This window comes from Clupea harengus, chromosome 14, assembly GCF_900700415.2.
Source record: "Clupea harengus chromosome 14, Ch_v2.0.2, whole genome shotgun sequence".
NCBI classification, from domain to species: Eukaryota; Metazoa; Chordata; class Actinopteri; order Clupeiformes; family Clupeidae; genus Clupea; species Clupea harengus.
This window is the reverse complement of record NC_045165.1, coordinates 18,404,677-18,422,052: the sequence shown is the minus strand read 5'-3', so window position 1 is coordinate 18,422,052 and position 17,376 is coordinate 18,404,677. Positions and strand designations below refer to the sequence as shown.

Below are 17,376 nucleotides of genomic sequence, written 5' to 3'. Positions count from 1 at the left end.
CTTTGAATTATAAGTACGGGAGACCTTTAATTTACCCATAAACATATCCTCTTCACGACCTTATTAACGTTTTGCCTTTACAGTAATTTGCTCTCCACATGAGAACAAAGCGATAAGTCAGTGCATTGCAAATGCTTCTCAACTGATAGAGCAAAGAGAAGGCGTGGGTGTGTGTCTGTGTGTGTGCGCGCGTGTGAGTGAGTGAGTGAGTGTGTGTGTGTGTGTGTGTGTGTGTATGTGTGTGCGCTTCCAAGCCCATAATGCCCCCTAGAGGCAGGTTGAGGGAGTGCCTGTGAACACAAGGGGATCAGTGTGGATTTGGAGCCAGTTTGTGAGCAGGGGAAGGACAGAGTGATCCTGCCAGCGCGGAAATCCAGTGCTTGTGTTGGAGCATGAGAGACACTCTGCTGACACCGAAGCGCAGCATTGTCCTCAGACAATGCCTCAGTTCTCCCGCCGGCCCCCCACCCCACCGCACCTCACACACCCCCACTCTCTCCGGCCAAGCACAACGGAAAGTAGAACAGAATGCCTCTGCCACACACACACACACACACACACACACACACACACACAGACACAGCAGCACTTTTGGGGTTCAAAATGATTGTGGCAAAACCTCTCACCACACTATTCATGTGTTCATTACTGGTGAGGTTATACTGTATGTGTGTGGGAGAATAGCACGCTAGGGGCAGCGAGCAGACAAGGCAAAGCAGTCATTTTAAACCTCATGTAAAACATGGCCCGGTGGGGAACAACAGGCTCTTTTGTTCCGATTCGTTATTCAAAACACTGTGATGTCATCCTTAACTCAAAAAACATATAGGAATGTGTAACATCAGCTACACAAATAAGGATGTCTTGTCAAAATAATTGAAATAATAGTCCTGCCTGCTGCTCTATTTGGCTTGTATTTTTTTGCAACTCATAGAGTAGTAGACTCAACGTCCCTCAATTTTATGATGACTGTCAATGCTTCATTAATTTAGGATGCAGCTGTGTGTTTGTGTGTGTGTGTGTGTGTGTGTGTGTGTGTGTGTGTGTGTGTGTGTGTGTGTGTGTTGGACCAGAGCATGTGTCTAAATAAATAATGAAGGAAAATCTGTTTCCCAGATAGATTAGATGCCAGAAAGATGACAGCATAGATGGTATTCACAGTGGGCTGCCCTGACATCCCCAAAGAGGAATACGTCAGTGACGGCCATGGGCCTACATTTCACATGACCTGTGATAACGAGCGCCTTCACTATTCACATTTTTCAATTATCCTCACACGTTCAGCGGGAAAATTACAATTGCCTGGATTGAAACCTTAAAGCTATTTGAGGAAGAGATCCATGATAAAATGATTAGAAGAGCATGGCGTTCAGGTTTATACACGATTGCTGTGTGGTAATGAATCAATTTCAAAGTGCTTTCAAGAGCGTTACATACTATGTCATTTCAATACGACCCTAGAATATCTTCAATGTCAGTAAAATGAATTCAGACCAGGTCATGATTTACACTTCTGCAGTTGTGTTAACGTTCAGTAATATTTTCAATCATATTTGAAGCACTTTCAAACGCTTGAAAATGGCCTAAGCACAAACTGTGTCCCTTCAGAGTGTGATCTTACTATTCATATTTGGACTCGTCTCACAGCGGGCAAAAAAGGCTTCTCTTTCATCCTATATCACAGATTACATGAGCACCTCTTTAATAGCAGATAAATATTTTCACAACAAGATAAAGCAAGATCTGTTACGGCCCCAGCAGTAACTGCCCTTTTCATAGTGAACAAAAGAAGTCAAAGCTGAGGAACACATCTCTACCTTGAGAGAGAGAATTCCCAACCCACACACACATGCTAGAACAGGTGAAGATAACACTGTAACAAAGAAAGTCCACACCCTGTTATCTGCTTTAAGAAAATATAAAGCATTTAATAGGGAAAAACAATGTTTTGATCAGTGGCCTTCTTCAAACAGTCTTGGACTCCTGTAGAAGGCCACTAGCCAAAGGCTTGTGTTTTTTTTATCAAATACTTTGTATTTTCTTAGAGCAGATAACAGTGTGTGCACTTTCTTTGTAACAGTCTACAAATCTCTACCCTCTCTTGGCGTATTCAGCAGGAGAGCCTCTGCTGGGCCGGAGAGGGAACAGGTGATGGAGGTCGTGGTGGTGCTGAGCGAACTGGGTCAGGAGGGGAAGACTGCAGAGGCTTGGGCTGAGTCATGCCACAGCCAGAGAAAGAAAGAGCTCTTTGGGACAGCCACGGTGAGAGAGCGAGCGAGCGAACGAGCAGCTTGGGACAGCCACAGCGAGCGAGCGAGCGAGCGAGCAGCTTAACCCTGAAGAGAGGCCAACTCCACTTTCAGTTCTGTGTGTCAGGAAAACAAATACAAATAAAATGATGAGTTGATGAAAGTACTAGAGCTAATGCCTAATCAGGCAGGATTGAATGGCAATTAAAGCAATATTTTGTCAAATGAAAAAAAAATCTTGTTTTATGTGTAGAGAAAACAGGCCAGTGTAAGTTGTGAGTGCTGGTCCAAGATAAGCACAACATTAGGGACAGGACTGAATTAATTCTTTATGATTCATATTTCAAAGGAAGACTTTGTTTTGCATGGAGAAAATGTTTGGCTTCTTGATGAACGAGAGTGAAGATATTGCACAAGATTGTTTTCTAAGAAAACATCCAAGACCTGATTTTGCTCAAAGTTTCCCTTCACGCACAATGAATCTTTATTCACAAACAAGCTTTGCATTGTTGAGGTCAGAGCTATTGTGAGTAAAGTACTCCTTAAATGTTGATTGAGCACGATTTCTCCCTAATGAATTCCCTAACTGTCTTCGGGGATCAGCACGCTGTCCCGAGAGGACCTGCAGAAGCTGTGTTCGGAGATTGCCCCAGAATGAGAACACTTCCTGAGTCCCTGTTTAGGATTCTGCCCAGTGCCTGTTTACCAAACACGTTCCTTAGAAAGCACACTATGCCCTGGTCCTTCCTGGAGTGGATTTGCAGCGACCACATTGTGCCGACCTGCGCTCTCATGCCTCCACCTCTAACAATGGCAGAGACCCAGCTTGACAGATTTTTTTTCTTTCTTTCGTACTTTTTTTTTTTTTGGCTTTTCCAAGGACCGAGACAATCAGTGAATAACGTCTCAGTGGTTCGGATTCAATAGTTCCGCCTGGACAGCCAATGTCCGGCCGCAAGAAGGGCTTCTGTTACATGGCGAGACCCCAGAACATGCTCTGCCTTCGCCTTTTCGCTATTCTGCTATTGGCAGGCTCAAAGGATCAGGGGGTCAGCCAGAATCCTCTGTGTCACACCACTTGATAGGGGTTGCACATGTTCAAACTCATCACTTAAAGCGTATCAGTGTACATTTTTCATGGAAATGAAAACACGTGGACTCACTGACCCCTCCAGGATGTTTTTTCTTTTTCGCTAACCAATAGTGTGCTTCCCCCCCGCCCCCACCCAAAACAAAGGTGTCTCTGGTTGAATTCGACCAATGACTTCTTTCCCTTCCCTCGACCGGCCTTTCATTTCAGTTTCCCACAGTCAAATTCACTTTAAGGGAGAAGAAAGAGAGACCAAGCACAAGTTCAGTAGCAGAATTTCAACTTTATTCCCCCCCCCCCTCCTTTTTCTCTCAGTGGTAAAAGCAGCACTACATGGAAATGGAAACAAGCATATGTAATACACCTGGAGCTAGAGCAGAGCTTGAGCACTGGTATGAACTCTTAAACAGGCACATGGTTTCGTGTCTAGTCAGATCGGTGTAGTTTTACATCCAACCAGAGACAGGGAGGTAAACCCTTTCGTCAATGATTTTCATTCGTACACCGAGTCCGTCTTGACACCAGACCAGTGTCTGCATTCTGCCAGATGGACTTCTGACCATGGAAGTGATTTTGGATAGTAAAATGCAAATGATCATCCACATGACTTACTAAAACACTTTCTTTCGTCAAACTTCCTGAAACAAGTCAATTTGATCCTGTGTGCAGTATCCCAACCCCACCAGGCTAGTCCTCACTTCAGTGGCTCTTCCTAGGGTCAAAGATCCATAACCATGGCTTTTTCCAACAATATTTGTTCATGTACATCACCACTTCATCACCAACACTGACCACTATCCTCTCTAAAATCCCAGCAGCTATGCGTTGCAGCTATTTAACCTTCAGATTAAATTATGAGTCAAAAGAATGAATGAATGAATAACTGAATGAATGCGAGAAGCAAGTTTTCTGCCAGTGTGATAGATAACTGTCTACTGTTGGATCTAGCGCTTTAAGCTTACTTTAGTATGTATGACTCAGGCATGATGCTTTAGTATGTATGACTCAGGCATGAGGCTTTCTGGTGATTATACTGGGCACGTGCTGACAAGAGACAATGGAATAGAGTACTGGAGTTAATCAACGCTGGGGACGTTCGTGTGAGTACATTTGAACGCAAAATTGACGTAACAGATTGTCACCTTCAACAAAAGCTTTGCAAGTGCATACACATACAATTTGGGCATATATTACGATGGAGTAAAAACGACAAACATTACAACTCAATAAAATAAATTAATTTCTCTCTTTTTTTGTATAAAAGCTGGGTACTTGTGCTTTTTTCTCTATTCAGCAATTTGGTTTTCTTTTGAAAGGGTAATTTGTGTGTGACATACTGTAGCGTTGAGATTTGACTGAATATTTTCTGAAAGACTTCATTAATAGTGAATGTTATGTTGAATAGTTATTGATAGTGCATTAGAAGTACACTTTGAGTTTGCTATGTCCAGCCTGGACTTTGTCCATTTACAACACAATCCATGCCATTCGAAGGTTGTGGAGAGTGTCTGGTTTCCTCTGTCGAACTGTTGGTTGTTGCTGGATGTTACGTTCAACTTGGCTTCACTAAGGTCACCAAGCAGTTCAACGCATCACACCTCCCTTTTTTCACCCCTGTACAAAAATAAATTACTCTCTTTTTAAGGAAGGTGATGCTCAACTCTCTCTCTCTCTTTCTCTCTCTCTTTCTCTTTCACTCTCTCTCTCTCTCTCTCTCTCTTCACTGGAAATTATCGCCTCCCATAACTTTGTTCAAGCCAGAGCCTAACTTCTTTCAGGTTGTAGAAAAATGGACCTTTTCCCCCAAGGTAGGCAATTTTTTTCTGCTGGACAATGCACACCCTCTCGTAAGACACGCCATACGCCACGTTTGCGTTGTTGTTCATGCAGTCGGCTACGAGCTGGCATTGCGGGGGCAGGGCAAAGTGCTGGAGGAGCTGCTTGGCAGCCAGGACGCGCTCCTCCAGGCTGCGGTGCTTCCTCACTTCAAACGAGTAGGGGGACATGGGTGGGGCGGCCCAGCCGTCAGAGGGGTGGGCCTCGTCGATGTAGACGAGCAGGAAGTCCGCCACGTCGGAGAACTCTTCAACCAGCCGCCGGAAAATTGGCAGTTGGCTTAAGAAGGGGGGTCAGGTGGCCGAGCCAAAGTTGACCACCAAGGGACGGTCGGACGACTCGAAGTCGAGGAGGTGGCACTCGTCCTCAGGTTCGCTGTCAACGCTGCGGCATCTGCTGTTCATGCCATTGACCTTTACCACCTTTGAGTTGGGCGCCTCGCTGCCAAGCTTGACCTGAATAGCGAGCAGCAGAAGAAAAACAATGTATTCAATTATAATGAAAGCCTGCAACTTTTCTTCTCATCATGTTTAAATGGCCAGTGACATAATCATTTGGCAAAACTAGGATAGACTTTCACAATTACACATCCACACATGCACACACACACACACACACATACACACTCACACACATACATACTCACACAGACAGAGACACACACACACACACACACACACATGGATACTCACAGAGACAAACACACACATATATGCTCACATAGACAGACAGACAGACACACACACACACACATACATACTCACAGAGACACACACACACACACACACACATACATACTCACAGAGACACAGACACACACACACACACTGTTACTCACACCCCCGGTGGAGCTTGCCATCACATGGGAGAGGGAGTTTACTCTAAATCATCTGAAGCGTTGCTTGGTTTTCTGCTGCTATGGTTACCAGTATTTTGTATGAGTATAATCAACACCCAACACTGTGTGTGTGGTGTCCAAGTTCAGCACGAAAGCCAAGGTACATTCCCTAGGGTGTAGAGGCTATTCCCCTACAACCGTAACTAATACTAATTTGTTTATTGATAGTTAGTTAATAGTCATTAACCTGAAGAAATACAGACAACAAGCCAATTCCATTCCATAGCTTGTTATTTAAGTGATTTATGACTGACCGTTATAAAAGATTTATCCTGATATAATGTTTTGGGGAAAAAAATGATTACGGTTATATGTATGGCTTGAACTGGGATGACAGACCAGCAAGATTTATCAATAAACATTGCACTAACAGAGGTGCCTTTAAGCAAAAACTAAAGAAAATAGCAGAAGAAAAAGTCATAGAAAGACAAACACTAGTAGACAAGTAGTACTACAATTACAAACTGGGATTGTGATATGACGCGTGAGGGGGGAGTGTCACCAGGACTATTGTCTACTATTTTTACGGATGTATCTATAGATTAAAGTTTAACTGCAAAATGCTGAAACGGTTCTTTATAGGAATATGTTAAGACTCAACTACAAGCGAAGTGTGGATGAACTTTTTGTGCCTTTCTCAGACCTGGGGGTTAAGTTGAGACATCATTAGCCGGGCAGGACTGTTAATGCGCATATATTAATTGTGATATAGTTTGATACCGGTTTGTTTGATATAGGTTCAAAAGTAACATTTAGAGGAACCGTGACATTTGGCAGCATTTTTAGCTGATTAAGGGCAATGACTTACGCTCAATGTACCGTTTGAGGAACAAAGTTCAATAATTTAATTCAGCTGAGAAAAAGAATGATCGCTGTATGTTCAGTGTATGCAGTAAACCTTAACCCTAACCCCAATGTAAGTTTGTGTGAGAAATAATAATTAAAAAAAACGATTCTTATATCAATGGCCATTTATAATTTATGTTTTCTTGAGTAGTTATTTAAGATCACATTGTAACCGGTGAATTAGAAGTGCTGCTGCTCTACGTACCTGCTTGTAGGCATCCAGCAGAAAGCTGTTCCATATAGAGCGCACGCCGGCTGAGGTTAACATGCGCTGCCACTCGCCGGCTGCCGACCCCGAACAACTGAGAAGTGAAACTACACGTTTCACTAGCAACACCGAGTCGTACAAGACGAAAAACAGACAGTTTGAAAAAAAAAACGGCAGTATCTGCAAAGTCACCAACAGGTCCACGCTTAGCATGCCCATTTTCCGATTCGCTGGTGGCACGTCCACTCTTGCGTCTTGTAAATTCACCTTTTCCTGCACATTTTGGACGTCGGTCCACTTTCCCAACCGCTTCTTGTTACAGACTCTCATTAATGACCGGGGAAGTAAATTTGGGTGGATCCTCACTTGCGCCACGATTTAACTTTGAGTGCATTCAATTGCCCTCTGCTAAGAAGTGTAGCAGAACGCAGAACTGACACCAGCCAAGAGCAAGGTTGTCAAACTTTTCTCCTGCCCCCTGAAATTACTGAGCCTCCCCGGTGAGAAACCGTCTCTGTCGCTGTGTCTTTTTATACCGTAAATCATTCCCCGCGCTGAAATAAATCTCGGGCTTATCTTGTGGGGAGATCGTGACGTCACCTATGGGCTTTTTCTCCGGACTGACAAGGAAACTGAATTGATGGAAAAGGGACAGCGGGGAATCTGATATCATCCAAGAAGACACAGAAATGCCGGTTAGTAATTACGGACGCAGTTTTTTAATTAGACTAAGTGAGATACAGGGATTACACTTTTGCTTGCATTGTGTACATGCAGACAGGATTAGTAATACTTCAACGGAAACATCTAGTTGACGTCAAAGGTGCTGTCTTCACCTCTAATGTTTACAACATCATCCACTATGACGAAGGAAAATGGGAATTACTTCCAGTGTTTTTAAAGCAGGGTAAACAACTTTCGGTGCTGTCTGAGCACGCACTACATCAAGTGGAGGAAATCGCGGTGAGATGGTATGAGGCTGCCTGAAGAGGAGCCCACAAAGCGCCTGGCTCACGCCAAAAGCGTGCGAGCAGTCTTCCAACCTCAGCCTTTCCTGGAGGCGGATGCGTTGAAACAGGTCATGATCTTCTTGTAAAGCACCAGGCGTTATGTACCACGAGGGAGACACTTCACTTGAACTCTCTGTCAAAACACTAATAAACCCATGTCATAAACATGTCGTGGCAGATGCCAACCACCGTCATAAGTTTCCATGGTAGATTACTTGTAATTACAAAACAACATTGTGTTATCATTAATCAAACATGTTATGGCTTCCCCCTTTATGCTTGCTGCTTTGTTATGTATTGTGTATGTGTGATGATTCATAACATATTACATAATTAAAAATTATTGCGTATGGCATCATTACACTGTTATATATGACATGATGACAAGGACTGGCAACTGCCATAGCTGTCAATTCCATTAGGGTAATCTCAGATAAATCACTACGATTCACTATCACTACATTTTGAATATACAGGCTTCACTTTTAAGGCATAAATTGAGCTAAAGTTCATTATATTGTATGGACTCCTAATTACTGAGTCATTGTGATCAGTATAGTTACTCACTGACATTTCTGGGTGTAAAAATAAAGGCGTATCTCATTGCTGTATGCAATGAAGTGTCTGGTTTTGTTCTGGGCTCCACGCCTTTAATATGCCCTTTACATGTTTAAATATATAACTGTCTAATGGTATCATTGACTGTCTAGCCCTTAACACTTGGCTCTATGGTGGGTAAACTCTGGCCCTATGGATGGCAAAGTCCGAGGTCTGGTCCCATCTCCTGGTGTCTAAGGGTCCCAGACAGACAGAGGTGTTGGGTGAGACCCTCCTTGCGGGTGAATGCACTGCGGTGTCAAGGGGATAAACAGGGATAAGGCCCGCCTTACCTGATATGTCTGCGCTTGCTCTTGTCAATGCAAGATGCACTTGCTCTTGTGAATGACATTTCAGAGTGGTATAAAGGATAATCAAGGTCCAGGAGCTCCCCGTCCTCTCTTAATCTCTAGCCCTCCACTTGATCCACCCTTCTCCCCTTCTCATCGCTCTCTTCCTCTCTCATTCGGTCTCCCCCTTTCTCTCTGCGAGTAGGAAACTTAAGTGTCTCTGAAGGTAAGCGTACTTACAGATGGCTTTTGTTCACTTATCTGGAACTGGTTGAGTCCAATTGACCAGCTGCCTCCAAAGCTACTTAAGATGAAAGGGATCTGACTGAGTTAAATGCTGTTTTATGCTGTTAAATGCTGCTCTCATCCCTAACCTTGTACAAGCTCTCATGGGTAACCTAATTCAGATAGGAGGTCAGGGGCATGGAAAATGAACTTTGGGGCAATCAGTTTATGCTTCAAATGCCAAACATACATGATTTATCCATTGTGGAGAGCATAATGATGCATATACATGTACCCAGAGAAAAAGCTTTCTCATTCTCATTCCAGAGACAACAGCACCTTCACGCACAATCGGATGGCAGTCTCTACTCAAGCCATTTAAACATCAGCAATACTATGAATAATGGAGTTTAAAATGTAGTCTAGATTAGAATGTCCAAAATATGCCTGGACTCTTAGCTGTAATCCGTAACATGGCGCCCATAATTGCTCTTAAAATAGAATGAGAAAAGAGATGAGAGACATTCGGATGGGAGGGGTTTTGCTTCATCTGGCATTCTGTATTCTCATTCTTTTCATCCATCCATCCTTCTCCAACACGTTTTTTTTTGTGACCGAATGAACTTTAGAATGATCGGTGCTCCCCGATATGGTCACACATGTGTCTATTTATACACTATAACATTAAACAGCTTCATATGGGTAAATACTACAGCATATGGAATCAGATTTTTCTCAGTTAAGGTAAAGAAATGTATGTATTTTGTTTTTGACTTACACTGAATAGTCTCTTTGTATTTGTTTTTATTTAATGTTACAGATGGGGCATGTGACTGACTTGACGTCAGTATGAGGGGCTCCCTATGGCAGCTGACTCAGAAAACAGGTCAGGACTTTATCTGGCCCTAACCTCATCTGGCCCAGTGCGGGTCCTAACCTCATCTGGCCCAGTGCTGGCCCAGTGCTAGCCATTATCTCATCTGGCCCAGTGCTGACTCATCCTGGAGAGCGTCGCTGACTAGCTGTGATGACCAGCAACACTATGCCTCTTTTATGCTCAGTCAGATATCTGCTTCACTCTCACAGTCCGAGCCATACACTCCAGTGGATCACTATCGTGTGAGTTACATAACACTCCAGATGCTGTTATGCAGTGTTACCATCATTTACCTAACTAAGAGAAGCAGGTGGTCTGTAGCATGGAATGAATGAAGCTGATGGTCATATAGAGGCTCTGGTCGCATCATACATGCACAGGAGATTATATGTCATGCAGCTCAAATGTATGGACACACACTAAAAACAAGCAGAGTGTTTACACAGCATTAATACAGGAATTTCATTTGTGAAAAAGGCCCTGTTTAATGTGCATACACTAACAACGTGGAGATTATATAACCTCATGTCATAGTTTTTATGTGGACCTAGAGCCTGTGGTTTTAAAGATGTATGGCTTATCATGACCAGGGATAAGGGTATATGGAATACTGTAAAGAAAAGGCTTAAAACACCGTCCAACTACTACAGTGGAAGCTATAGTATTACCTGTGACAGACTGTAATACTATACTGGAATTCTACAGCATGTGGCTCTGGCAGTGGGTCGCCGTAATTAGGTATTTTTCCCTACTGACCTAGAAACAGAAAAGAAAACACGTTCAAGATTGTAGACAGCTACACAGCGGCCATGTTATGTTTTTCCTTTTTTTTTTGCAGATGCTAGGTTTCTAAAAATAAATAAGTGAATAGAAATATTGTTATTGTTTCATAATGTTATTGCTATTGTATTTTAAGCTGTTCTTACAAAAACACAGGATTAGCAAACCAAATGGTCCAGTGGTATTATGAACCATGAGATTAAAGATTCCCTCTTACTGAAATGTGCCACACAGCACCAAATGCTATTAGCACCAAATGCTAGCCGACAGCCAAATAGAAACCAAACTCATCTCTTTGTCACAATCTACTCTCAGTCCTTCATACAGTTGCTTCACACATTATCAGTAGACCGACTAACCAGAGGCCAGGGGGTCTAGTTTGAAGGTTTAGAAGTCTAATTGCAATCTAAGAAGGGTTTCCAGGGATGCCAACTGCCAGACAGCTGTGTTTTCATTTACAGACAAGTTATTCAGATATATGAATAGCATCAGACTATGACTTACAACATACAGCAGTTTGACAAATTGGCATTGGATATTGTGTGGTTTAAACCTTGGATATTTTGATGTGTAGGTGCTGGATTGTGATGAAGCAATCGCATTTTTCTCCATTTCCAAAAGTCAAGCTGTTGCCTGTGATCCTGATGGGGGCTGGGAAGATGCAGTTTTGTTGTATTGTGTGTTTCATCCGCCTCATGGCTAAGAAAGTGAGCTTCAGCTTAGAGAGCAACTGAATATGTGATACACTTACTGCACCACTGAGATGTAGAAAGCCCTATCTCTCTTTCTGTGTTTGTATATGGAGACTGAAGTGCAATTGGCCTTGTTCTTTGTAATGTTATGTCACCATTTCCCATTTGTTATTGCGCGGAGTGGAGAGGCCCCCAGACCCTGGATGTGTGGAGGTGGAGTGCCTTGTTTGGAAACCGGAGTGGTACTTGGCTGAATTATTCAGGTGAGGGGAGAACACTGTCCAAGGTCTCTGAAATGACGTGTACCAACAGGCTGCACACTGACTCATCCACAGGTTTGGGTGCGTCTCTCTGTCCTGCCTCCACTGTCTACCAGGGAGTCTAATGGAAACCCCAAAGGGTGAATAAATAAATGGCTGATTGGCAAGAAATGTACACCATGCTTGTGTATCTCAAAAAGCATGCCTGCAATCTGTCATACTGTCTACAACTCTTAACTAGCAAGGCATCACTCTATTGCACATTTCCTGAATAATTCAGCATGCAACATGACATCTAGCCATGGCGGTTGTGCGTGCTGAGGCTAAAACACTATCTGCATATCATATTCAGTCCAAGACACAATAGCTAACAGGGGGAATGTACTTAAACTCTTGCAGAAACTCCTACAATATAATGCATTCCTTTCGATAACGTCACTTCTGTTATGGCAACAGCATAGCAACTGCCTAACCATAAATTAAGATCAATTTAGCCTGAAATAATAAATACATCATAATCAGCCTCATGGTGTCGTCAAGTTCACATGGCAAGTAGGTTGTGCACTGGAGCCTTGCTTTTCTGACTGAATTCCTTGTTGATGTGGTGCTTCTTTGTGACATGAAAGGAACAGGTTCATTGTGGCTATGGTAGAGGGGAAAGTACTGTGAGTGTTGTTTAATTTAATCTTATTTTATATTATTATACTCTTTCCAAAGCTTGTCCATTCATTCATGTTAAGAATCAGAATGATTTTGATTCAAGGCAAATCACTTCATCAATAAATCACACGGTGTCGTTTCCCACCAAAAACCTACTTCAGAGCTTAATGAATTCTGTTAAAGTAAATAGTTCTCAGTTTAGTAAATATTGCTGTTACTATGCACTGTAATCAATTACTTAATCATACTGTTCAGTCATTTAATCAGTAACGGATTATTGATCACATGTCTCAAGTATAAGGTGTAACAAACTGAAGGTCTTGGTAATAGGTTGCATGATATGATGACATAACATACATAGTAAACTGCATTGTGTCCTACAGATGACCTCATCACAACATAACAGATGACTATCAGCCGGAAAGCCCCATAGGCGTCCTTGTCATGCCTGAACACCTCTTCATGGGGCAGCTCCCCAGGGGTCACCCAGGGAACCGCAGTGCTTGGTATGCGAAATGACCCCAAATCTACACTAAGAATGCCACTGTTTGGAGAGGGGGTGGGCATGGGGGTGGGCAGGGGGCATGGTAGCACGGATGCCACAGCAGTACAAAGAGACGGTCTGTAGGAGAAGCAGGTGCATTCACGGATACATAATGCCCTGGTACACCAGCAGGCCACATGGAAGCTCGTACACCCATAAACGTAATAACTCACGCAATATAAATCTGCACTTTTTAAACGTAATAATCCCACAAAACGTGATGACTTCCAACAAACATAATAACTGATGCCCACCACAAACGTAATGATTTGCAGGAAGTTATTATATTTATGGGAGGATAAAAAAAATGTATTACATTAAATGTAATAAATCACAAATGTGCTGAACTGTTACATCATTTGTAAAAGAATGTTGTCACAAATCTCCGCTATCTAATGACATTTCCTCAAATAAAATAATTAGAATTTATTTAATTTTTACATTGCCTGAGTGTTGTGTGTACTAGTTGTATGTCCAGATTATAGTAAGGGGCTAAGCAGCAAAGTTCAGAGGTCACCTCCTGTTACCGTCAGTTTTTAAATGTTTTGTCAAAATTGAAGTAATGACAAATGTAGTACATCACTGCATGATAACATTCTGCAGCTTATCCAAAATGGACTAAATGTCTGAATTCATTGTCCAGATATTCATACAGAGAGTTTCCTCTGCCATGTGTTGGCTTTGTGTCTTCACCGGCCTAAGTGGTATTGGGGAATTCATCATTGTTGGGACTGGGGTGATTGGCCAGCACTGGATAGCATAATATTCTTTTAGATTACCAGTACTGGGCCACTTTTTGACCCTGTCATACATCTACAATGTGTTTGCAATCTGGAACCCTTAATATCAACCTGATTTTTTTTTTGTCAAAACAAAATGGTAAATTGTAAAAAACCCTTTGCCTCCAACTGTTGTCTTAATAGACCATAAAAAGTAAGTGTCGTCTCTTAACTCATCCACCTATTTGGATTGAAAAAAAAGACCCTAAACAATGATGTAAAACTTGACAGCTTGTGCAATTTCATAAAACAGATGCTGTGGCCAAGCCCCTCTCAAATGGTGTGAAATAGATCCTATAGCACACTGAACTTTGAAAAACTTTTGAACTTTTCCAATTATACTGATAGGATGACAGGTCAATTTGATATTAGGTTGATCCTTGGGGGACTTTTCTTACACAGTAGAGCTACAACAATGCAACATTTTCCATAAAACACAGATGCACCAACCAGAAGCACAGAAGCATTTTTACTCAATGTGGTGAGACACTAATCCACCCAAACCCTCAAATCCAGTGAGGAGGATGTCATGCATGCACACACACAGCCTAATACACATCCAAAAATTAAAAAATCTAAAGAAAGCGATTATATGGCCAAGACAGTTCATTAGATGCATGTAGAATTTCATTATAGATTTATTCCATTTGATGTGATAAACAAATGCTACCTTCCCACAAACACAATAATTTCCTGCAAATAATAATAATGTAATAATTATTATCACACCTTTGTGGGATTATTGTATTTAAAAAACTGCCTATTTGCATGTTTATGAGAAGTGATTACGTTTGTGGGTGTAACAGAAGCCTTGCCACGTTCATTGACAGGGGTTCCAGGGGAACCTCAGAACTAGGAAACACTGCTGGGCACTGGGTCTGCCTATGCCACCCTAGGTCCACTGCTAAAAGGAGCGATAGTGGTTCAGGAGGTAGAGGAGGTGTTTAGCAATCAGAAGGTTTGCTAGTTAGATAGTTCGGTCACGACCACTCCCCATGTGCAGGTTGGCAACTTAGATAGTAGTCTTTGCCATCTGTGTATGAATATCAGAGGCAATCATCTGTAATGCGCTTTGAGTGCTCTATGAGTAGAAAAGCACTATATAAATGTAGGCCATTTACTAAATGGGAGCAATTTCACCCCTTAAAGATGGATTGACAGACAGACAGGGAAACAGATTTCAGGGATAGGATGCAAGCATGTTGACCTACTTTAGGGGTTATTATAGTCTTCTGAGGTTCTACTGGTAACACTATGTAAATGGACTTTGCTCTAATACTCCTTTGACAAACTTCTTGAGAGTCTACTTCCTAATCACATTCATCACTATGCAGAAGCTGCACAGGGGTACTGTATATGCTACCCTGAGTATACACGTCTAAATTGGGTGCATGGTTTGGTCATGACCTAGCAAAATGCCTTTCTATATGCAATAATTTCAGAATTAAAACATCCTGCATTAACATATCTTTAAATTGCCCTTCTAATGGTCAATACAGCATAGATCCTTGCTGCATCTGAATAAGGGATGTGTTTCATCTACTAACTAAAAACTGTCAGTATAACCAATGCCTGTTGGGTTTACACTGGATCAAGATAAAGAACAGTAACTGACTGATCCCATCCAACATGGCCTGACCTCCCAGGTAGGACCCCTTCATTGGCATGGGTCTGGCCTTGGTGCAGCAGAGACGCTAGCCCAGCCTGGGTCAGACATATGCTCCTTACTGTGCTGCTATGCACTATATCGCACGGATGCGTGTTGCTATGCACTATATCGCACGGATGCACTGGCAATGAAGGCAACCAAAAAGCCTGACAATGTCATAATGTCTGATTGTGTAAAGAAATTGGCAGGGCAAAAAGAAAGGAGTGAACACATTAAAAGCAAGCCCAGTTGCCTGCATGCTGCTGTTAACAGTTTGTGTTCATCATGAAAATGTTTACATGACAGCAGACAGCCCTTGGACATTGATCCTCTTGTAATGCAAACTTGGCTCTGAAGGTATGCCGTACATACGAAAGGAGTTTACTGGCAACAGCTTGGACAGAGCATCAGGCCAAGAATGCTTTCATCAGGGGAAACAAGTTCAGTTTAATTGAATGGCCTGCATTTGGGTTGTGATTTGTTTGCTCAAAGTGATACAAATATCACTCGGGATCTGCCAGTAGAAACAGTAAGGCAGAAATGTGTGTGTAGGAGGCTGAGGTTGTTAATAGAAATGTGTAGGACTGATAATGCGGGCAGGGAAAAACCATCAGCACGGGTTGACTTAATATCTTCCACAGGTGCAGGCGTATGCATGCTAACATGCATTCTAAATTCCAGGGCATTAGCGCTAAACCCTTTTAGATCAGACTGTTGTGGCAAGGCGTCTGACATCTGGTGCTAGCCTCAACACAATGCCAGCAATAGAGGTATTACTCAACCAACATGTATTAATGGAACAACAGATGTTATTTTCTTTCATTGTCTTTGGTACTGAACTACTCAGTGTTTTTTTTTAGTTTTTTTTTATGTATACGCCAATGTAGACCAGGATTGGCTGCTGTTTTACCAATGAATGTCCATGTAGACGGATACTTATGTAATTAGCCCAGGCTCTCAGACTCACAGTCTGGGCACCTTTTTAAACAGTGAAAATTAGTTCAGATTAAATCTGCAGCATGTCTCTCTGGTTGCCTTTATTCACCGGAGAGACCACAATGTACTTCATTACAGAGACCCTTCCTTAAACATTTAGATATAGAGACAGACATTTAATTTAGCTTATACTTAAAAAATTACTTTCATGTTTGGTTGCCTGTTTATGGTCTGTGGCCTAACAGTTTATTTGTTGGTATACTCTACATGTGAATTATACACTCCTACTCATGCATCTTTCAAATGAAAGAAACTGGAAAGTGCTGATGTCACATCTCCTGAAGAGGTTGATGGACTCATGACCCAGACTCTATGCTGTCGGAAAAGGCCAAAACATCAAAGTTCTGTCAGGTGAAAAGGCAACCAAATGACATTTAATGCTGGTAAAAAACATACCTGATGTTGAGGTTAATAGCCATTGATGTTCAGACCTTTACTCTAATGGGCAGAGTGACTGGCCAGACAAACAGAATGCTATTGCCTATTATTAGATAATGATTTGTAGGGTTGGAGACATTTAAAGTTTTCAGGCATGGAGAGACACATCTAATATAGTTATCAGATAACACTTTTCACTAGGTATACTTTTAATTACAATTCTATTATGTGAGCTTTTTTGCATTTTATTAATCATAATATGATTATTTATTTTAACATCATAGCTATTCATTATAAATACTTAAATGCCTGTCCTAAAATGAAACAAAACCAGTTTCATTAGATTTACTGGAAAAGGTTTATTTCGGCTAGTGTGGGAGTTATTTTTGCCATGAATGCAGCGGGCACTATACGTGACCCTTTACATGAACGCCCTTCAAGGCAAAGGTCAAAGGATTTGGAATCAAACAAATGCGAAGTTAAGACTGAAATGTTTGGCTGGAAAGATCTGTC

The 17,376-nt window shown here is 42.0% G+C and overlaps 1 protein-coding gene and 1 long non-coding RNA gene across 2 annotated transcripts; one reads left to right on the top strand and one right to left on the bottom strand.

Annotated features, from left to right (window-relative positions):
• Positions 1–3,602: 3,602 nt before the first annotated feature.
• Positions 3,603–7,702, bottom strand: dio2 (iodothyronine deiodinase 2). Its single transcript, XM_012836851.2, has 2 exons — positions 7,125–7,702; positions 3,603–5,630 (listed from the first exon to the last, which is right to left on the bottom strand). Exons 1-2 carry the CDS (start codon positions 7,455–7,457, stop codon positions 5,070–5,072), a joined length of 894 nt encoding a protein of 297 aa, XP_012692305.1. The 5' UTR covers positions 7,458–7,702; the 3' UTR covers positions 3,603–5,069.
• LOC122133478 lies at positions 7,694–8,490 on the top strand. The gene is made up of 2 exons (XR_006152797.1): positions 7,694–7,822; positions 8,031–8,490. It is a non-coding gene; the product is annotated as an uncharacterized LOC122133478 (long non-coding RNA).
• The last annotated feature ends 8,886 nt before the right edge of the window (positions 8,491–17,376 follow it).